The sequence below is a fragment of the Ptychodera flava genome, chromosome 3 (genome assembly GCF_041260155.1).
Source record: "Ptychodera flava strain L36383 chromosome 3, AS_Pfla_20210202, whole genome shotgun sequence".
Taxonomy (NCBI): domain Eukaryota; kingdom Metazoa; phylum Hemichordata; class Enteropneusta; family Ptychoderidae; genus Ptychodera; species Ptychodera flava.
The window spans coordinates 3,869,185-3,893,019 of NC_091930.1; the positions used below are offsets into that span (position 1 = coordinate 3,869,185).

Genomic DNA, 23,835 nt, shown 5'->3' on the forward strand with positions numbered 1-23,835 from the left:
ACCTCCAAAACAAGAATACTGAAAGATTGTAGTTTACAAGAACATGCGTGTGGGAGTAGAACGAGAGCATGCAGTTGACATACAAAAGAAAAATAGTGAAACAATCATCAAGAGTTACAACTAACCTCCTTTTTACCTTGTGTATAACCAGTGATTTTAGCATATTAAGGTAGTATGGGTCTCGAAAGTGAAAGACTTAAATACCCAATATTTTGCAACAGTTGAAATGCAAAATGGCCGTCACCCCTGTGTTAATCTGTGGGAGCAAATAAAATTTCTGGATTTTCAAAAAAACTAAAATGCTGAAAGTTTTTCTTTCTCCAAGAGCTTTAAAGTGAGCCCCCACAAGTGGTAGATCAGAGAAGAATTGTAGAAATTTGAGATCCTGAATATCTCTCCCCGAGGCGCATTCTACCTTAATGACAGAAGTGATATTTCATTTTGAATCAGCAATATTGAAAATTAAAGAAACTGTACAATTGCTTATGTCAGTACACAAACATGAGTATTGCTTTCAGAATTTTAATTTCCTGTTTCTATCGTCCATTCACCCCGTGAATTCAAACTCATCAGATGGCACGCCTTGCGGACAATATGGAACAGGAAAAGATGAGACAGAAGAAAGTATTGGAAGACAGACTAGCCGAGAGGAGGAAGAGGCAGATAGCCAGCCTCAAGGACAAACAGGAAGCTGAAATGGGCAGGGAATTGGCCAAGCAACAGATGGAGAGAGAACAGGTTCTGGAAAAACAGGTGTGTGCATCGTCACAGCTGTATTTGTAGACTTGAACCATTGGTTAAAATAAAACAAAATACTGGCAGACATTGATCATTAACAAGAACCATTTACTGAATGCCAATTCTTGTGTAAACCGGGTTCATTTGCACAATTATAAAAGTTTCTTACACTTAATAATCTATGTACATCTGCATGCAATATCACATGAACATTCTTTTATGCTAATGAACAATGTATAAATACACATTATAAATATTTTTTGTGAATATATATGCTTATATATTACATGCTTATACAAACACACATACCCACATACATCATCCATCCATCCATCCATATATACATCCATACGTGCTCACACACATACATACATACATACATATATGCATGCACGCCGGCATGCATACAATACATACATAGGTAGGTTCGCACTAGTAAACCCATGCAAGTTTTAATGCATGGAAACTGCCTTAAGAATAAGATGGGACAGGCATGACACATATGAAGGTTTTATTCATCGTATTTTCTAATCGTGACAAAAGGTCAGAATGCATGAATAGTTGCCAGGGTAACCATCCCATATTTGGTTCCCGCAAGCAATTTTTCCCATGAGTGGTCATTATAAAATGTGTCAATCTTCAGGTGGCAATATTTGTGAAAATGCCTACTTGTGAATTTACTGCAAAAAAAAAACCGAAATGGCAAAATTTTCTCCCAGCTGTCAATAATGCCCTTTTTCTTCCTCTTCCTCCTCCTTGTCTGTGCAGATGAGGGGCAAAGAACGAGGAGCAATCCAAGAGGAGGCTAAAGAAGGAGGAGGCAGCGTAGAGCAGATGGTCTACAGAGTCTTGAGACAGAGACATCTCAAAGAAACTGTCAATCAGGTAAAGCTGTCAATCATGGCAAATAAAGACTAGGGAGAGAAATCTTATCTGTTATAAAATTCACAGATTTCTTTTTTTGAAATTCAATGTCATGCACTGACTTAGAGCTTGTTCAGGTGATAAGAGAGTTTATGTGATATCGCTTCTATTTTTTTTCCACTTTTGCAGCTTGATACCGGTACATTTTGAAAACACAACACATGATAGAGATTGACCAGTTGGCATTAGAAGAGGGAATTTAGGTCCATGTGACTATTATCTAATTCATCATGTACAGTACCCTAAATAACTGGGTGAAAGGTTCTTTACGTAAACAACAAGTTATGATCTCGATTTTCTTTCACCACTTTCTGCAGCAATTGTGCCGTTTTCTGCAAAAGCAGCTGATTTCTAGTACATTCAACAATTTTCCAGGCATGCATGTTTTTCTCAAATTTTCACAGGCCTCCCTCACAAGGTTAAATTGTCTATTCCTCGTCAAAAAAGAGACCACTTTTCAAACAACATTAACTCTTATCCTAATGATTGGTCCGAGTGTTCATTTTAACTTCCTAAATTAAGTATACTCAAGGATGATTTTCCATATATATGCACTGTGAATAAACTTTCCCGGTATTGATTAATGGAGTAAAAGTGTGAAATAACACCCAAAACTATTCCTTAAGGAGGCCAAAATGACTACTCAACACGCATTAGGGTACACCAGTCAGTTGAAAACAACAGCAAGTTGAAAACAAAGTCATAATTGTTGTTGACTATATCACAGTCACTGGCTGGCACTTACCTCTTTGTTTGAAAAGCCTAAAAATACAGACAATGGCAAGTTAAAATGTAATTATTGAGGTATCTGTAGAGTAGTGGATCCACGGTTATGGATGGGTTAATGTCCCTTTGACCATAATGGAATAGAAACATATCCCCATCAGTTTAACCCTTCCACCCCCATTTCACTTTCTAGAGGACCAACTTTAACATAGAAAACAATGGGGTTGGTTCAAACCACGGTGGTGAAAGGGTTAATGCACCTTGGGGACAGTTTCTCTGACTCTAAAAGTTTACAAAACTTTCCTGGTCTGCTGTTTGTTTGTTTGGGTTCATTTTGAAGCCTGATGAGTGACTGAAGTTTTCACAATTGTGTTGTTATGAAAATATAAGATTACATTTTTACCCATATTTATGCAGGGCTCCTTACATTTAAGTTCAAAACACCCTACTGTACTTCCACCATTTCCCAATAGTTTGAACGATCATTCTCAGGGTTGTGCAGGGCACTTTTGATGAAAACTTTTTTCAACTTCAGGAGGAGCAAATGAAACGTGACAGAGCAGCGGCCATAGCGGAGGCCAGGTCCAAGATGGCCGACCAGAGACAAACGGAGCGTGAGAAACTCCTGGCCGCCCAACAGCAGGAAATAATGGACCTGGTGACCAACCCAGGTGATATGACGGAAGAGGAGTTAGCTGACAGAAAAGAGGACCTCCTTCGCCAACACAAGGTAAATCGACAAACTCAGAAAAAACAAAACAAAAATGTGATTGTGAAATGCAGCTGATGTAATGACAGATTTTGTAGTCTGTATTGATAACAAGCACAGCATTTATTTAGATGGTGTCTCGATTGTGTCCACATTATACAGGGTTTGCCCTGGCTCAAAGAAATGGGAAGGTAGTGAATTTGCATACAAACTCACACAATGTTACAATTATGAAGTGTTAATGATTCGTTTCACAGTGAAAGTTACTAGTAGATGATTAATACAATCTAAGTGTGGTACAACAATTACCACAACTGTGCTTTCAGCTGGCAAATGCACCAGTGAAATGACAAAATGCAGAGGGGCAGCCTGCCTCTCAAACCCAAACCTCTCCCCCACCCCTGTCAAGAATTCTGTTATATTTACATTATGTCTGCATTGTGTCCTTATCATATTTTTACATTGTGTCTACATTGTATGTACATTGTGCTTATGTCATGTCTACATTGTATCCACATTGTATTTATATTGTGTCCTCATTGTATCTACATCGTACCGGTACTTAATAAGTATAAGGTAGATGCAATGTACACACAATATAAATACAATGGGGTATGTCTACATTGTATCTACACTATGTTTATATTGTGTCTACATTGTATGTACATTGCATTATATTGTCTATATTGTGTTTTCAAAGTATGAACCATCTGGCACATCATGGGAAGTGCCTAAATAAGTATTTCTCGTAATTCATTAGCCATAAAAACTAACAAAACAACTTTGAGGTTACAAGTCATCAGGAAATTACATTTGGACTTTCACAAGGTCATGAAAAAAATCATTTGAATTGACACTTCTGTTCCTATACTAAAGTAATGACTGTGACACTGTGGCAGGTGACCTTTCGTCATGTCAACAACAGATACCCGGTATAAGGAACTGAAAGACTATGTAAAATAAAATATGCCGTAAATTTCACATGTTCTGGTTTATGTATGTATAGTTGATATTTTATTTACTATTTATTTTTATAGAAAAAAATAAATAAATTAGTACAAATTTATATTTATGTGGTAACATTGGTAGGTTTTATGGTGCTACAAAAGTTAGTAAATCTCTCGTCTGATTGGCTCCTTCTGGAACAGAATGTGTTAATTGCTTAAATTTGAAATACATAAGAATGTAGCTCACATAACTTATGTAAGATTACCAGATTTCTCTTTGATTCTTGAACAGCTTTGTAACTATTTCAGAGTAGCCACCCAGACCATGCAAAGCCGAGTCACGTTTGATTTTGGCAGGGTTTAGTCTCATACTCTGTAGGTTCCACTCAGCACACCTTAAGGATATGGATCAGAAAATCATCTACACTGTCCTCACTAGACGCCAAAACACGAAATAATCATTCCTTTTCCTTCTCTCTACCCTCATTTTTACAAAATACAGAAACAACTGTCGGACTTCGATAAGATAACCGCACAGAAGATTGAACAGGCTGAGAAGGACATTCTGCCCGGCCTGGATGTGAAACACGCTCATGAGAGGCTGGCTTTGAAAGAGAAACAGCTGAGAGAGCTGGCAGATGCCATGAGAGATATGTCGCCTGCAGAAGAGGTACTTACGTGTGTTTGATCTAAAGGAAACACAGCTTTTTTCATGGCAATTTCCTGTGCCATCATTTTAATACCTTTAGGCTTAATTATCTCACTTGAAGCCAGATGTGTTCACGTCCATATGCTGCTGGAGTTTTATGTTTTAATTTGCTCGCTGGTAAAATGCTTAAATGAGAGATTTGACTTTAAAAAAACAATGTTTCCTTGTATCACCAAATGTTTTGTTGTCTTCATCTGGTTATTTTCACCTTGATATATTTAACAACTTTCAATAGGAGGGGTAAAAGTTATCAAAAATAAGACTTCTCTGAAGAGTGTATGGAGGAAAAATAGAACCCCCATAAAAAGCTACATTTTTTTCGGTGGTTTAATTAGGAGTGGCCCTGGTGTGTTATGTAACTGAGAGCATGTAGCTGATTAAATGTAAACAAGACTATGTCAAGCCCTGCTGTGTTGATGTTGTAAAATTGCTGATACACCTCGATTAAAACAACACCTTGGCCAATTAAGTTTTGCAGCTTGAATGATTTTGAGTGTAAATGGAATTCATATGGTTGTTTATTTATCTATTTATTTATGTATTTATGTATTTATTTACTTGCTAACTTATCCAGAAACTGGTCAAAAAGTACACTGATGAGGCTAACAAGGCTGCGGCAGACGCCAAAGGTTCCGAGAAACCAAGATGAGAGAACTGAAGGATCAGATGGAAAGAATCAAAGCAGAGAAACGAAAACAAGATGAAGACAGGAGAAGAAAGATGCAAGAGGAACTCAGTAAGATGAAAATCAGTTTTTTCTTTCATATTGAGATCGATGACAGCCAACCAACTCTGTTGAAATTTTGTTAAGGTAGAATGCGCCACGGGGACAGATATTCTGACTTTAAAATTTAATCAATTCTGTTCTGATATACCGCTTGTGGGGCGCATTTTAAAACTCTCTGTCTAAGAAAGTTTTCACCATCTTAGTTTTTCAAAAATCAAAAATTTTATTTTTCCCCATAAAGTTAACACAGGGTTGGTGACCGTTTTGAATCTCAAATATAGGGAAATCTCAGGTAATTTGTCTCTCTAGTACCAAATTTTTCACGGTGACCCCGATTTTTTTTCTTGATTTGGTAAGAGAATGGTGGAAAGTTTCATTGAGGAAAGTTTTAGCGAAACTTTTGAGTCTCCCTTTACGCGTTCTACCTTAAAAGTTGACAAGCAGATGGCTGGAGTTTGTGAGTGGGCATTTATAAATTAGGATCAGGAACAGTTTCTGCTGAAGAACTTTTGATTTGAAGACTTTTTCAGTTAAATCTGTCACTTAAATCTGTCACTCATATTGTAGTCTCTAAGTTGCAAGTCAGTAGCTTTTGAGTATTGTGGTATAACATGCTTAGGTAGAGTACCAGACTTACAATCAAAGGATGTAGTGAGTTGGAAACCTGGAGCAGACTCACTATCAGAGGATGGTGAATTTGAGACACAATGATTGGTGTTGTGGCCTCTAGCAAGACTCTTAAACTTACTTTTTTATGCTCAATTTGGTAATCTGTGATAGGGTACCTCAAGTTGTCTTCTGGGTTGTTTGATGGTGGGGTGAAAAACAAAAACGAGTTCGAAAACTCTGAAACATTAGATTTAACAAGCAAGTCCCCGTTTAGTCTTGAAATGTTCGCCAATGCAATAGATCACCATTCTTCACTCGCTATCACTAGTACATATATGTAATGAATTGGTCAAAATCTTGTCGTGTACTGTCTTAGTGTGGTGTATTGCTGGGTAATGCAAAAAAAATGATAAAAATTTGTTCTAATTAAATTCAGCGTGCCATGTTTATGTAAGTTCAATTATGTTAAATCGTTAATCATGCTTAGGGCTCTGGAGGACGATATTCAGAGACAGGCACAGAAGGACGAACAGCGATTGAAAGAGCGTGAGGCCGAGCGTGAACAACTGCGTCAGCAACAGAAGGAAGAGAGGGAGAAGCGTCTCAAGGCAGAACTTGCCGGGGAAAGCGACGAGGCAAAGAAAAAGGTAAAGACACAAAGTGTATCAAAAGATATACTTGATGTTATGAATGGCATCTAACACGGTTTTTTTGGCAAGTTCTTTTGTTTCTATTCATCAGCCCCACTCAAATATGTTTTTAATTTGACTAATACTCCTACATTGATGATGATATTGACTTGTAATCATGCATTGCAGACTAAAGCATTGAAGTCAGTATCATCGTGAAGGCTAACCTACAGTTTCTGTCCAACATTGTAAGGTGCTTGTCCTAATGAAAAGATATGTGGAGAATTAGGAGAAAAGGTTAATAAAGCGAAATGCTTGAATGCCGAGCATAGTTGAGCAAAGATTTGGTCTACAGCTTTTCAATTATTCCTCAAAATGGACTGTTTTATTCATGAGCTAAGTGTTACTTTAAAAATTGACTGATTCACATTTATTAGAAGAATGATTGTCACCCTTGCTCAATGAATTACTGTTATTTCACCATGACATGTGAGAAATAGGTAGGCCCCGAGGTTGAGATGAGAAAGTGCTTTTGAAAGTGAGCATGGCTCTATTCCTTAAAAAATAATTTTTGTTGAAAGGCTTTCTTGTTGACGTTCTCAAATAATTTGGAGGTTTCTTCATAATTTACCTTGTATCTAACATATACAGTGTTGCCCTTAAGGCAATATATTAATCCTCTTTCTACCAGGCTGTGTAGACAAACCATAGAAATAAATACTAGAGGATTAAAGGTAGTGTAACACAAAACCAACACACTTTTGAGTGCAATATTTCTTTTCAAAGACAATGTGAAAACTTCCTCATATTACATACTTTAAAGAAGCAGAGAATCTGCTGTTCAGTATGGATGATGACTGATGGAGAGGGTACATACATATATGGGTGTACAACCTCAATTTTGATATTAATGATAGAAATTAACATAGATTAAAAACTTGATAGTGCTTTACAAAATTTAGTATCTAATTTGAAAAAGAAGTAAGTGTATTAAAAAGCAGCAATTTTTTTCTGCATGGTATATTTTCATTCTTATATGGCAGGCGTTGAAAAACTTCAGCTCGGGCATCATCAATATTACCGTCATGAGTACAGTCCCTTTGGTGGGCAACAGATTGTGATCTTTCCCTTGCTGGCTCGTGTTTTTATTTAATTAACAATCCTTATGGGTGTTCTAATTTTATCTTATCAGCCAGTGCCTAACACTCGAAATTGCATTTCTCAGTTTTCAAAGTATGAATAGGGTCCTTGTCTTGGCAGCAGTACCAATTGATGTGCACTTACACAAAGTTCTTGAAAATTGCACTAGGTTTGACCAGAAACACTGCAGCAATTGCACAGGGAGAAGAAAAAACTGATTTTTTGAGTTTATTTATTAAATTTGACTATCACATGATCCTTATGCAACAATGATTATAAAATACAAATTAGAGCATTTGCCAATATCTGAGCTTTCAGAAAATATATAACTACTGGAAGCTCACCTGTGAACAAAAAATTCAATATTTATAGGGGTCCAATGCTTGTTGTGGAACCTTGCAATTCAATGGAAATAATGGTTTGCAATTAGTGTGAATGTAGATGCATAGAATAGTGGGTGTATCGCATAAAGAAATATGTCACCATAAGACACAAATGACGAATGCGCAGAAACTGAAAAACAAATTTTAAGAAGGCCTAAATTGCTACCATTATCAGTCTTTTTAATGACATGACTTATATAACAGGGACATATTCATGTGTAGGATCTACTTGAAGGTTCTCTAATTGACTTGTTTTTGCCTTTGGTATAAAAAAGCACTCCTTAGGGTATTGAAAGTGTGTTTCCTGCATGTTAGCGATCAGCATGCTTGCCTACAGAGTTGTAGACAGCCACTATAGATACACCAATAAAAGAAATCCAAGGATAGACATCTCTCATTACAAGCAGCTATAGCCCTAAACCACTGCTACATAAATGATACATGGTGCTCTCACGCTGTGAAATTTGAAATGAAAGTAGAAATCTGGACAGGTAACTTTGAAAAGTACTGTTTAAGGAAAGTAGCACCTGTCATGATAATTTTTTCCCACATACTGTCCGCCCTTTACCCCTCATTTTGATCTTAACAAACCAAAGTCGTAAATTATTGCCCCCTGTACATCAAACATAATATTGTATAATTTCACTTTTCTAAGTTTCTATTCAGGAATATATCTGTCATTGGTCGTAACTGTAAATCTAAGAATTTAGCAGGTACGCCAAAAAAATTTAATTTGTTAATGCTGGAAACCAAAATCTGAATGCTAAATGTGTTCTAATAAATACTGAATAATTGTTCTACACAATGAATTTACTTCATTTGAATTTAAACAGGAACTTCCCCTATAAAAGCCGAATTATCGTAAATCTGTGCACATGTAAAAAAGCCACGCTAATGATCGGATGTACGAATTTTGGTCCCAGAGTCACATAATTTTGCCATATTTCAGGTGTTCATTGTCAATGAATCTTGCATATGATATCTATGAATATATAGCGACGAAACTTGAGTTGAAATAAACTGGAAAAATGTTCTGCTTTTTGTCGGAGAACGCATTATGTTTCAAAATGTGTTCCCCGTACGACCATTTGACCCCTCTTTGCATATGTCCCAAAAGTGCCCATCATGATTATTCGAATTTATCATATAGGTCAAAGCGATGCTGTGAGAATTTAAAAACTCCCGCCCAGTGTATGCAAATGGCTGCACCATCAGTAATCCCTCAATTGTGCACCCACAGTCCTGTAACTTCCCGTTTAAGTCAGTGTCACAAAGTATTTTGGATCAGTTTCAGAAGAAGTCAGAGTGATTTTTGACAAAATATCACTTACGACGTTCTTGCACTGACGAGACAATATCTGCACTGGGTTGTAATTTCAGCCTTGGTTTACTGGTCAAAAGTCGTAACTACTGTAATAATAATGCTGATTTTTACACCGTAAGCTGTTCACATGCTGCTTATAGCACTGTGTCACAGGAAGTTGTCTCTACAAAAGTGACATTTTAAGTATTGACACTGAGTCCTAGAATTTCTAAAGCATTAAGTCTTTGAAATGTGCCAGAAAATGAAACTTAGTTCCAAAATGACAATGAAATTTTTGAGGCTCATGACTTTTAGAAAATTATGAGTTGGTCATTCTTGATATCTAAAACTGATGTATAAAAATGATACAGTGCAATAACGATAGTTTGAAAATAGTATTTTGAACTTGAAAATTTCAGGAAAAGTGTTTGAAAGCCAGTATATTTTAAGTTGCAATGAGTGTATGGAAATTGTTGTCAAGGATGAAACATAAAACTTAGTTTATCAACTGGAATCGATAGCTGAAAATATGCCAGTTTCTCTCTTTGCAAGAATTGCAAGATAAAGGGTTGTGATGTCATCAATATTTCCATTTATAAACTTCTATAACATCCCCACTCACAGAAAATACTGGCTGACCACGAGGCTGCCATGAAGGCTTGGGACGAGGCCCAGAGGAAGGAGCAAGCCAAACAGAATGCAGAAACGATGAGGAAACTCAGAGCCAGACGCAACAAGAAGCAGCGGGCAGAACTTGCCAAGATAGAACAGGCGCACAGCAATGCTGACGAGGTCTCCTCCAGACAAGAACTTGATCAGTTGAACATCATTCAAGCTAAAAGTAAGCACAGTCTCTAAAGAAGTATGCATCTGGGAAGGGAAAGACTTTATTTTTGCTGACCTTATCCTTCAGGAACATCTAAATCATTCTCTTTCAAAATCAAGAATAAAAATCAGACATCATCTTTGAAAATTTTGGTCCCAGAGAAACAAGTTACCTTAAATTTACCAATGTGTGAAATTCAAAATGGCCGCCATCTCTGTGTTAACTCTAAGGAAAAAGGGAAATTTCAATATTCAACAAAATTAGCGTGTGTACTACCTTAATATTTCTCCTATAAGTACATGTTTGAACAGTTCGTGTGTGGTAGGATGTCTGTTGCTGCTTACAATTTAACCATGAGTAACCATGGAACAGAAACTAGTCTTATAATATCCTGAATGTAGAAGAGTCATTTTCCATAATTGTTTGTACCTACATCCCACGTCCAATTTACATCCTGCTTTCTGCCTGTACTGGGGCAATATAGTGTTATTGGTGATTCCAACCCAGGGGGACAGAAATCACTCTCCATTGTAGACACCTCCATTTTTTCATGACTAATATCGGATGCAATTATTAGTTATTATATATATATAACCTCTTGTCTGCCATGAAGTAATAAAACAGCTATTCCACAGAGTGACTGACCAGGGATTTAGATTATTTTTTGTACGTATAAACATCATACAGTTCAGTATTTGACATTATGGCTGCCTTTCTTCTAAGACCTTGCTTGTAGCCAGTTTTGTTTTGCTGGCTTAAGGCCACCATCCACATCCTCATCGACCACTATTCAGCATTGAGGTAGTACTAGCCTCAAAAACTAAAAGGCCATTCTTTGCTCTAACCTTTTGGAAGGAAATTTTATGAACCATTCTTTTTTGGAATCAAGAATGAAAAAGAGTAAACTTAACCCTTTCACCACCATGGTTTGTCCCAAATCCATTGTTTTCTATGGTAAAGTTGGACCTGTATACAGGGAACTGGGGGTGAAAGGGTTAAATGCGGTTGTATGTTGCCACATTCTGGTGTGGCACTTTGTAATGGCAGTAAATTATATTGAAATGGAAAATCGTACTGCCACAAATTGCCACAAACTAAGTAAATATAAAGTTATTTATTGCATAGCCTGTAAGATTCATCTTCTGTTAAATCCAGATATACTAGTCACACAAAGACAGAAATGTTTGGCACTGTAGACTATCGCGATCATGTAACATGTCAGTAGATTGCTTGAAAATCACAACTATTACCTGGAGACACCAGTTCCCTCTAAACTAGTCAACATTCTCCATTGATAACAATGGGTCTGGACTAAACCATGGTGAAGAAATGGGTTGAAAAGGTTGACAACCAAGACAAGTTTAAAGGGACATAAGCTGTAACTTGTGGCAAGTTTTTCAGTATTCTGCTTCTGTATATCAACTACCGTGTCTGACCCTAATCCGTTTGTCGTGCTGAAATTTTGAGTATTCTTTTTGTCAACACAGCTTGTATGTGTGTAGTGATCATTGTTTATTGTTTACAAATGAATTCTATTTCGGACATCAATACAATATTCAACAATAACAACGTAGATTATACTCATATAGGTGTTGATATGCTAAATACTTGGCATTGAATTACAGTTTAGGATTCAATGCAGAAAGTGCAGGGAAACCACAAAACAAAAGATCTGAAAGAATAGCCAAAAGATACAGCTTATGGAGCTTTAATTGTGTGTATTAAAGTCACAGCTTTATTGATAAATTGCCTGTATCCCCGCCATCTTTCAGGTGCTGCTGACCTGAACAGATCAAACAATGACTCCCTGCGTCCCGATGATCCAGCACTCTGGAACAAGAAGGATGAGAGCAAAGATGGTCTTGAGGGCGGTGTTCCACGGGGCGTCAGCGATGACTGGATGACAAGGCTGATGAACTCGCCCCTCTATCAGCAGCTGGTGGAGATGGAAGAAATGCTAAAGAGGAACGCTGGAGATGGAGCCATAGGATCAGGCGTCTATGGTAGGTCTCATAAAGCAGTGTTGGAAATGCTTGAAATGCAAGAAATTAGTATTCATTTATGCAAATGTGGGAATGAACATTGTTAGTGTATGCAAATTTAACAGCATGTCTGAAACGTTCTGGATGTGGAGTCATAGGATCGTATGTCACTGTAAGGTTTTTGAAGGAGATGTTCTAATGCTTATTTGTAAAGCACGACAAATCGGCATGCAAAGTAGATGAGTGAATACTATTAACATATGCAAATCCAAATGTGAATCTGAAAAACTGAACTAATGTTTATGTACAAACATCGTTAAGTCTTCTGAATAAGACACCCTAGAAATGCATTGATTTGTTAAATTGTTCAGTTCGGTCCCACCATTCTTCAGTCCTGCCAATCAAACAATAGCAACTCAAACATTGTCATTTGAGAATGAATGTTCATCTACCTCAGTTGGTGTGGTGTGCTAGATAAATGAGTGAAAACACTTGATCGTTGTCTGATTCCATCTGTTTTGTGCCCAAATGAGAGTCCCACCAGATGACATCAAGTCATGCATGCTAGTTTCATTGAATGAAAACAGACAACCAGGCTAATTAATTTGACCAATGAGTTTTCTTTTGACTGCCAATTTACTCATCTAGTCATGAGATAAATATTGAATTGTATGGACTTGAATCTGATAATAGTCTCTGGGGACAGATCAGTTGTTAAACGGTAAATTACATGACCATGGGTGTACAGTAGGGGGATTACTGATGACGCAGCCATTTGCATACACTGGGCGGGAGTTTTTGAATTCTCATAGCATCGCTTTGAGCTTACGATAAATTTAAATAATCATGATGGGCACTTTTGGGACATATGCAAGAGGGGTCAAATGGTCATACAAGGAACACCTTTCGAAACATACATGCGGTCTCCGACAAAAAGCGGAACATTTTTTCTTTTCATTTTTGACTCAAATTTAGTCGCTATACATTCACAGACATCATACGCAAGATTCAATGACAATGAACGCCTTGAAACATGGCAAATTATGGATCCTGGGACCAAACACGGCACGTCCAATCAGTAGCGTGGCTTTTTTTTAATTTTTGCATAGATTTGCGATAATCCGGCTTTTATAGGGGAAGTTCCTGTTTAATAGTGTCTGTGAATCAAATGATGGAAGATTTTCACTTTGAGGACCACTGTAGACAAAATGTTCAACTACTGACCAATTGGTCAAGCCTTTTCATTTCTTTTCATTCAATGGTTGCTAACAAAAAAGGTACTGGTTTATAACATGTTGGATTTCCAATGGCCAGTGTGATGTTTTCAGTGTAGTCCTAAATGCCTAAAGGGAATGACAACACTGTGCTACTTTGTACAAGACTACACCTTTTGGTCACATTTTCATCCTCATGATAACATCAACAGGATCATTAGTCTATCTAAAAATATACATTGTATCGTTTTGTAAAATCCAGTACTTCAATCAACACATATTCACAGACTGCAAAGCTCAAAGTTCAACTTAATTAGTTAACCCTACTGAGGATTGCATTATCAGCGTGTTGTACATGAAGTGGTGATACAATGATATGACAGCAGTGGAAGGCAGTTTAACGTTTTCATTTCAGCTAATTACTAATTTGTATATGTATTGACATTTTCCATTGAAGATTTACATGATGAATGTTGCTCGTTATATTGATCATAATAGTATAATGAAGTTACAAACTCTCGGCAATAGTGTATGAGAAATCTGCCAATTGACAAATTGCTTCAGCATTTACTGAAACACGCAACGATTTTCAGATCATACCTAGTTAAATAAAGGATGTAACACAATGACGCGTGTGTAATGAACAGTGAACAAAATATGTTTGTTTATGTTGTTTCATTGCCCAGGTTCCATAAATGACCCATTCCTTGACATCAAGGATGCGCAATGGATGTGCCACGGAGAGTTGACACCACTTGACATCAACGGCATCACGCCAAGCCAGTTCGTCATCTACCGCTTCGGCGTCTTCCTTCTACGCATGCTGCGACACCTCGTGAGGACCCCTGAAGTCACGCTTTTGTTGGCATCCAATCTCCCTCCAAACAACTACGACAGGAACATGTTCAGGAACTCTTTCTTCTATCAGCACGCCCAGAACATCCTGTTCGTCAGGCAAGAGAGGCTGGAGTCTGTCGGCGAGTTTATCATGGTAGTCCTCCACTGCATCGCGCACATTAAAGTCGGTGATCTGACAGATGATAGAAACCCACTTTTCCTCAGAGAATTCTTCAAGGTATGTTTAGGACAATTTGACCCCCTCCCCCCTCAATTTCAATTTGATAGGGGATTATGGTGGTATGCACCTCAAAAGTTGAAAGCCTTCAATTTTTGCTTTAACTTTGATTAATGAAATTTTCAAGAAGAAAAATCAGGTATCAGCATACAAAGTTTGGCTACTAGTTAAACCAATTAACTAACATTTACCGATATTTGAAATTCAAAATGGCGGCCAACCCTGTGTTAACCCTATTGGGAGAAGAATATAGAGACACAACATTTAGGCATGTGGTGCACAATTTCACTCTGCTCATCCAAAAATGATGCTGTTGTTTCACAGTGTCACTTTCAAACAACACTTCCTTCTAAAGTTATTGACACCATCATTCATCCATCAAATCATTCTGACTTGTCAATGATCTGTGCCGATCAACTTTCCATCAATACTTTGAGCCTTTAGAACATTTTCAAATTTGTTCCTATGATGTAGCTTGGGCTACATTAGCATTTCTCCATCACTTTGAGCAAAAAATTTCTTATTTCTTTGAAAAAGATGTTTCTTCTCTGTATTGTAAACAAAATTTGGCGTCACTAACATTACAACTATGTAGTGATGTAAACATGAATGTTCGTTTCAACAATTGTCGATTTTGTTTTCTTGCTACAGTTGATGAACATCGTGTGCCAGGATATGTTCTTCTCAAGGTCACGCACAACTCCTGCCGCCAGTCACCTGACTGGTTTACCTTTGACCTCGAGCAAGACTGCCCTGGAGACAGCATTCGGGCACACCAAGTCGTCCGACGACAAGGCCAACGTGGTTGGAGAGTTGGTCAATGTCAAGGTCCAGGTACCTTCACAGGGAGAATTTGGCTCCTCAGTAAGTAATCTTAGTGATGGTGCTCTTGAAATGATATGTCCTTTCCTCTGCTAGGTGATGTGGAGATGTTTACGAAATCATACATTTTTTTCAGCAAAAAGTTCCAAATGTATCCATTCCTGTCCAAGGGTTACCATTAAGTCCTTTAAACCTATTCTTTGATATAATGGCCCAAGCTTTCTTTTAAAGAGCCATTACAGTATCTTTCAATGACATTTTTTCAACATTCATGTTTTTAATGTCAAGTACAATTTCGTGTTCCTATCTCAAAAGCATTTGAGATTAACAGTATTCAGCTTGTCAATTCAGCTTGTACATGTGTAGATTGCATTGCTATCATTGACAAGTGAATTCTGATTTGGAGAAGAATTCAAACGACAAAAGTACTTGCAGTCTGTGTTCAAAAGCTAAATAGTTTGTGTTTTAACATGCCTTGGGAGTTGGAACAAGAACTTGCAATTGACATACAAAACAAAAATAGTGAAAAAAATGATCTAAACTTACAGCCTCTGGCCCTTTCAAATACGGCACCATGCCATGGCTAATGTACTCCGTATACTTCACAAGGACAGTTGACCATGCATGCTTGCCTTTACCTGTACTTGCTACATGCAATAAAGGGACAGATGCAAGTTTGCTGTTATGGGATCATAGTTGATAATATTCCTGTTCATCAAGTTCTCATTGCATGTTTATTTGTTCAATTTCCATCACAGAACATCAGTGAACGTACTGCAGACTTCCAGCAGCAGACAACCAATGCCAGGCTGAGGGAGTTCCTGGCCAATCATGGTGGCGCTAAGATGTCAGGTGACTATGTCGCAGGGCGAATCGGTGAATTGAAAGGCGAACAACCAAAGGAAGGGCCAACAAAGAGGTGAGCAATTAGGGCTGTTAGCAAATGACTGCATTGTTCTCTCATCAGTAAGCAAAAAGAAATATTTGTCAGAAAATTTGAAAGATGTTTTTGAAATTACACATGCAATAATAACAAGAATAAATTCACAGCTGACATCAAGTGTATCGATGAACACCAGAAAAGAAGTATCAACAGCTCAGGCCACAAGCTTCAGCAACAGCGACACATGGAACACTGACGAAATTTGCTATGTTTAGTAACAAACTTTGCATATATAGTAACAAACCTGCAACCATAAACAGCTTTGACTTAATAAACTGGTCTAATAATATCCATTATATTTGCTTAATGTATGCATGGTGTATTTTCTTACGGCGATAAATGACCCGTGATTCATTCATTCTGTGGCTTTGTTACAGACCACCTGTCAAGAAAAGATCCTCAGGGCTGAAGAGCCCCAAGGAACTACTCACCATGCAGATCAACCAGATGGAGTCTCAACTGGACAACCTAAACACCCAGGTGGCCAAAGTGCTGTCCGACATCCAATCAGTGAGCGAGGGCATCTCCCGAGCGGAGACCACGCCCGAGGTGCAGACCGACTCGCTGAACGCACAGCTGACAAACTTGACCATGAAGAAGGACAATTTGATGAAGACAATCTCTCAGCTGCAGGGAGAAATCATCAAGAAAGAACAGGAACGACAGACTGCAAAATAATATTTCAGTAACGGTAGGGAGCTGACATAGATATGACAGTTCATCAGACAGGGTAGTTATTAAAGAAGTAGCAATATGTCATACAACACTAAAAAATTCATTAACTAGGATTTTATTTTGAACAAAACAATAGTGCATGATTTGTGAATAGGTATATAGTAAAATCTTAGTTCTTTTCAAAGTATGAAATAAATATTCTCATTTTTTTGTATGATATAAAAGTAGATTCAAAAATAGATTGTGGGATTTTGAAAGTACGATACCGCAAGCAGATCTATACATTCTGTTAGTCAAATAAATCCAGTGTTAAGCGTTATGGAATAGCTAAGGACTATTAAACCATGAGAATGGCTAAGTGACCCAAAAAGTAATCTGAAAATATAATGTCACATTTTGAAATAAGTACAAGCAGCAATATTGTTTACCTTCTATGGCTTGACCTTATCACTGTGGAATACTGTGAAAAATACCTGACTGGCAATATTTCCTAGATTGTTATTTTTTGTGTGCAGAGCAATGCCTGTCGTCGTCCAAGAGATGCGACACGCCAATCATCTCAACATTTACAGAATTCAAGCAGAGCACAGGTTTAATTTGGTTCACCTTTCAGTGTACAGTCATGTTCACATTTTCTGTCCATGTTTTTTGAGAATAACTTGAAATGGTTTATAAATACGTTTTTCCGCTATTTGCAAGAGAAAATTCAATTAAAGAGGTTGGATTGTTATGAATATAGTTTATTGATCTCTGTATTATATTTTTTGATGGATTTGGAAATTAAAGCTAAATTTTGCAAGTGCACTCAATCATAATCGATTTTTTCACGTTCAGTACAAGTTTGTATGAATTCAAGGTACTGCAAGTGGTTTATTACCAAACTTAAGCTCTGCTGGTTATCTGCAGAGTCAAACCAAACAAGCATACGTCCACTTTCACAAATCCATATTCATCAGATTGTTCATCACTTTGGATGAGGACTTCAGACTGTAATGATAGAAGTCAAATTCTCATCATAAATTCCTGTATATAGCAGACTTGTAAATATGCACTATATTATTCATTATTCATGATCTACAGGGCGTTGCATATACAGTGAAACCTGTCCAAGCTGAACCCTGTCTAAACTTGAAACCTGTCTAAACTGAACCCTTTTCCAAGTCCCATTCCAATAGAACTCAATATTAAAAGGACCTCTATAAACCGAACACCTCTCCAAACCGAACAATTTTCTCAGTCCCTGAACAGTTTACTTTAGACAGGTTTTACTGTACATATGTTCTCATGGTTTGGTTCTGTATTGGCCACAGCATTTGTATTTTTCCGTCCTCTCTCCAATGGAACATTATGTATGGTGGTGAAAAAACAACCAAGATGATACAGAATAATAATATGCAAATACACTGGACTGTACAGGATGTAATGCCCAATGGGTGTTTAATTGACGTAGCAAGTACATTATGTCTCAATGTTCACAGTTCCAGTGCTTTAAGTCCAGCAATACTTTTTACCATGGTAACAATCTATTTTTAGAAAGTGACATTTGCACTAGATACAATGAAACAGTCCATCCATTCAACACTCTGTCTATTTCAATTGCTACTTATTGCCACATAAAATTTGTACAATCCATTTGTAACTCTTTTTTTTTAGTTTTATTTTTTCACTTAATGTAATTATATTTTTCAGAGTTTTATATCTTCTAAAATGATATGTATAAATTTCTCCTGGAATGATTATTTCTCTTGCTTCCATTTAAAAAAAAAAAACGGGTTAATTTCCGTCCACTGTGTATATGGTTGTGAAGTGTGCATATTAACAACTTACACAACTTCAAAGTTCTACATTACATTCCAAGATAGCACTTCTTTGTACATAATTTGGATAATTGTGAATTCCTTTATTTTTATGATTCTTGTAAAATTTACCTAAGGCTGGTTTTTTTTTCTGATTTTCAAATAATGTATAACCCATGACAACAGTCTGTATATGACTGTGGGAGAACGTGGTATTGTATCAAACGCTTCACAGATTTCAACATATCACTGTGATCAGAAGTACATAATAGCACAATTTCTTTGTTATGGGTTGATAGCTCAGTTTCAGCAATACAAAAGTACTGTACTCTTATATATTCAAGACTATGGCTGTAATCAATTTCGATTTGTATATTTACATACTTTACATATTTTTTATATGTATATTTCCAATAAATAAAAGTAGTAGATTTATGCATCACCCATCAGTGGCTCTTTCGCATTATTTTTCACAATGATGGTAGTGATAGGCAGACTCGTATAGCATGAACAATTAAGGTGCAAATAACTTTAATTTTGCATGATTTTAAGTACCCACTGACAAAGTCCAGGGGACTTCTAGATTTTGTCGTGTCCATGTGTGCGTCTGTTTACACAAATTTCTCAGAGAGCAGTTTCTTTCAAACTTGGTACAAGGATTACTCCCTATGTCATACATATGCACATTAATTTGTTTATGATACATTCCAATAAGACCATTACTTCCCTCAACAGTTTCTAAATCATTAACCAAGTTGGGATGATGCCATTGACAGTGATCTGTTTTCATTTTTTTCGCTTTGTTTATAAATTACATGTTCTTGTCCTGCTCTCCCAAATATATGAAAACACCAACTTTTTCACTTATCAGCTCAGCGTCTATGTATGGTAATGTACTGTCATTGTTAACATTTAAGTTCTTGTCCAGACAAGAATGAACACAACAACAACAAATAAACACTGCAGTCAACACATGTACAGGCTGATAAGGTTGATAACCTCAACATCGTTTATCTGAACTTAGTAGAACAAGAAACTTATCTGACATTAAAAACAAAAATAGTGAGAAAAATCACCAAATGTTATAATCACTTCTGTATACAAATACTGTTTACACAATTAAGTATGATCATTTCCATAATTTTTGAGCTCAAGATTCAGATTGCTATAGGAATATCATAGTATCTTCAATGTATATAGCAAATTTCATCAAACTTTGGTCAAGTCAATTCAGATGTATATATCCTTAATTAGAAAATTCATAAAATATGCAAATTAGAAATTGGCTGAAGTAAAAATGCTTAATGACTTTCAGTAATGTGAAACATAATATCTTCAATAAACATACCAAATTTCGTTAATTTTGAGCAAGTCCAATGCAGACATATTCCCAGTTAGGAAAGCTAATCGAATATGCAAATTGGCTATTTTCATGTCACCCTTTTATGTCTTTCATGGCACATAAATAATTATGTGATCAACATTTGCATCAAATCTCATTCAGTTCTGTGAAGCCGTTTCCAATGAATGTCTGTTTTCTAAAATCATTAATTCTGTAAATTGGTATGACATTTGCAAGCTACATCCATCCAAAACTTATCAATTCTTGCCATTCTCAAACAATCTCTTTAACAGATATGATTCTGAGCCGATGAGCCATTCTTAAGATATCGGACCACCAGACACAGACATACGAGCATCACTTCAACATGAACTCACATATGCGAATACATGAGCTAAAAGTGTGTCGACTCCATGTCCAGTAAAGGTATAGATAAACCCTGGTTTTACCATTATACTTGCATAATTTGACAGATATTTTGGAAAAAAAATGTGTGTATGAAACTGTTTGCTCACAAGCTATCAATCTAAGCCAAACAGCGAGTCATCCTGGGACTAATTGCAACCGAAATTATTTCTTCGCCATGCATTTTGGAAAGGTCCTAGAAATAAAATATACTTAAAGTGTAATAAAATCTAAGGGGTGCAACAGTGCCCAATTTGCATAAATGTAAAGGGGGCTTATGGATACAAAATTGTCTCCGATAGAAGGTTTTCACTTAAAATATGCGATTAAACATGATATTTTATGCAGGTTTTTGGTTTTTTCCTTTGTTTTTGCTGCAGGCAATGTTGATGAAACTATTTTGTCGTCATTTACTTTTCTTTGTATTTTCTTAATTAATGACTGTTTTTAAGCTACTAGTGAGAGCAATGGGACAATTTTTTCACTGTGTATTTTAGGGAGGTCCTAGAATGACATACTTAGAGTATAGTAAAATCTAGAAAATGAAACACTGCCTAATTGGCATAAATGTAAAAGGGGTTATGGGTACCAAATTGTCACTGATAGTTATTTCTTCATCAAATATTTGGCTAAATATGATATGTTATGCTGGTTTTGGCTTATTTGTATAGCTTTAGGTTTAGGCAATGTTGATGAAAATATTTTTCGTCATAGAAACATTCCTTATTTCCATAAATCCAACATGGCCGCCACAACACTTCGATTTTCTTTGTATTTCCCTTCGGAATAACTATTTTTATCCTTTACTGAGAGCAATTGAGAATGTTTTCACAGTGTATTGTACAGAGGCCCTAGAATGACAAACTAAACATCTAATACAATCGAAGAGGTGAAACTGTGCATAATTTGTATCGATATAAACAAGTAATAGGTGCAAAACGTTCACTGATAAAAGAATTGTGCATAATTAATTGAGTATAACGTGACGTTGGTTCAAGTACTATATGTGTCTTATTTTTTGTCCAGGCAATATTTTTAAATATTTTATCGCCTTAGAAATATTCCTTATTTGCACAGACCACTTCACTTTTCCCTTCATTTGGCCAATAAATTACTATATATATATTGTTCGAACAACCAAAGGCATTGTAACTATTTCTTCATCGTACATTTTAGGAGGGTCAAGGAAATGACATACTAAAAGTTTAATGATGTTGTGCACAAGACACCTAATTTACCCAAATGCAAACTTAAGTAATTTAAGAGATAAGCTGACATTGTAATGACTATTTATGATCATTTTAGCTTTTTTAATTAAGGCAATATATTCACATATATCTTACAGCAATAAAAATATTTCTCATTTGCACGAGTCCAATATGTCCACCATGTCACTTCCATGTTTTCGTCGGGACTAAAAAATAGTTATAAATTTAACCTAAGGATAATTGGAACATGAATTATTTCTTCACCCTGAATATTCTAAAGGTCCAAGAAAAGATCTACTCAAAGTTTAATGTAATCTACATTATGCAACAGGGCTAATTGTAAAAGGTTTTATAGCTCGTATTTTTTCGCAGAGCCGCACGTACTTCTCACCTTCGGCTCGCAACCAAGAAAAATTCCATAGTATTATATATTTATCACATGAACAGTCCACTTACTGTTCGTTTGATGTGGACGGATCTAAATTATAGTCGAGGATTGCAAACATATTGTCTCGATCTGGGATTTCTTTCCCGGAATAACTTTAATTTCATGAGTAAAACCTCACATCGTTCTCGAGATGTGCAAAATATTTCCTGGATACTTTCATTTATAAATCCGATCAAGTTAACAATTTGATACACCGAATGCCACCTTAACGAATCAGACACACGGATTGGTCACGTGAACTTGTCAATCATTGTCTCGCGTTATCCAGACGCCAAAGTTTGCTGGCGCCTGCAAGCCGCAGGTGCTAAAACCAGAGTTATTTAGAAAATTTTCGAATATATCTATGAAGGGGGGGGGGAGAGGCAACAACAAGATCGAAATAGTAGTTCGTATTCTAGAAGGTGTCGTAGCTTTCAAAATATCACAAGCGTAAAATCTTTGCAAGCCCGAAAACTTCAGTTCGATGGTAAGCTTACCCACTGTGACCCAGACTGAGTACGTGTGGCCAAATAGGCAGTCACCACCGGTCTCCGCCGGTGTCAACTCGTCAATCCCGATCCCGGTCGTCAATGTTTATGTCTTACGAACTTTGATGTTTGCAGTGACACATATCTCGCCCGTAGAAACCTCCAAATTTTGTCGCTTGACGGAAACTCTGTTCTGTTGTCCGAGTCACTATCGATAACTGCAGAGTTCAGACCAAAGCTATAGCTCACACAGCTTATGTCTTCCCTGCAGCGCTACGCTGCAGGTTCGATTCCGATCGAGAATTTACGGAATAGTTATGTGATGTAAGGATATTATCGTTGTTCGTCGAATTATTTGATGGGGGTTTTTTGCCTCCTATGTCGCTTTCCGAATATCATACGGTACTTATTTATTCAGTTGGGTGTAGCTTTCGGGTTTATCGCCAGGTTCAACATTGAGCCGTCCGGCGGACAACTGGACAGGAGCTGGAGCGCTATAGATAGTCCCAAAGTTAGTCGCGACTCAAAATTCGTTTTCCACATGCTTTCCATGTTTCCATGTCTGAAGTTATCGCATTACGTTTTTGTAAAAATGTCATGAGAGCACGCCATCGATCGTGATATGCGCGCGACAGATCGGTCTATGCACGAAAGTGTCATGGCTAAGTGCAGTAAAAATGTTCTGTTTGATGACGTAGTACCAGGGTAATTCCGATTTTTTATCCGTCCCGCGGCTATGTCACAAAGGCGGCGAATCGGGCCAGTTCATGTGATAATACTTGAAGCTTGAAATGTTACAAAATATATTGAATTAAGATTGGAATTTTTTAACCGATATTGCTAAATATATTTTACAATTATATTGAACGACTCCTCATGTGCATAAACCCGATATGACGATTATAAAAAATGACATTATTTTTTTAAATTTACTTATTATATTAACAGCCTGAGATATAATTAGTAAAATGAGCAAGTTACATTAAGATACACTTCTTGTTTTAGTTATTTGTTAGTACTTTTAGTACCCTAATATTATGCTATCGAAAGTGTTCAATTTTATTACTGGGATCTACAGTTTGCCCAGT

The 23,835-nt window shown here is 36.8% G+C and overlaps 2 protein-coding genes across 2 annotated transcripts in view; both read left to right on the forward strand.

Moving 5' to 3' along the window:
* Nucleotides 1-5,483, forward strand: part of LOC139130295 (uncharacterized) — a 39,373-nt gene extending 33,890 nt beyond the window's left edge. Inside the window, exons 44-48 of the mRNA XM_070696048.1 lie at nt 574-753; nt 1,507-1,623; nt 2,924-3,118; nt 4,547-4,714; nt 5,328-5,483. Coding sequence (XP_070552149.1) covers nt 574-753; nt 1,507-1,623; nt 2,924-3,118; nt 4,547-4,714; nt 5,328-5,402 — 735 coding nt within the window. The 3' untranslated portion in view covers nt 5,403-5,483. The remainder of the gene's footprint in view (nt 1-573; nt 754-1,506; nt 1,624-2,923; nt 3,119-4,546; nt 4,715-5,327) is intronic.
* A 1,085-nt stretch (nt 5,484-6,568) lies between these two features.
* LOC139130296 (uncharacterized) lies at nt 6,569-19,319 on the forward strand. Its single transcript, XM_070696049.1, has 7 exons — nt 6,569-6,736; nt 10,169-10,385; nt 12,143-12,373; nt 14,253-14,641; nt 15,293-15,505; nt 16,222-16,382; nt 16,784-19,319. Exons 1-7 carry the CDS (start codon nt 6,569-6,571, stop codon nt 17,082-17,084), a joined length of 1,680 nt encoding a protein of 559 aa, XP_070552150.1. The 3' UTR covers nt 17,085-19,319.
* Nucleotides 19,320-23,835: the final 4,516 nt, after the last annotated feature.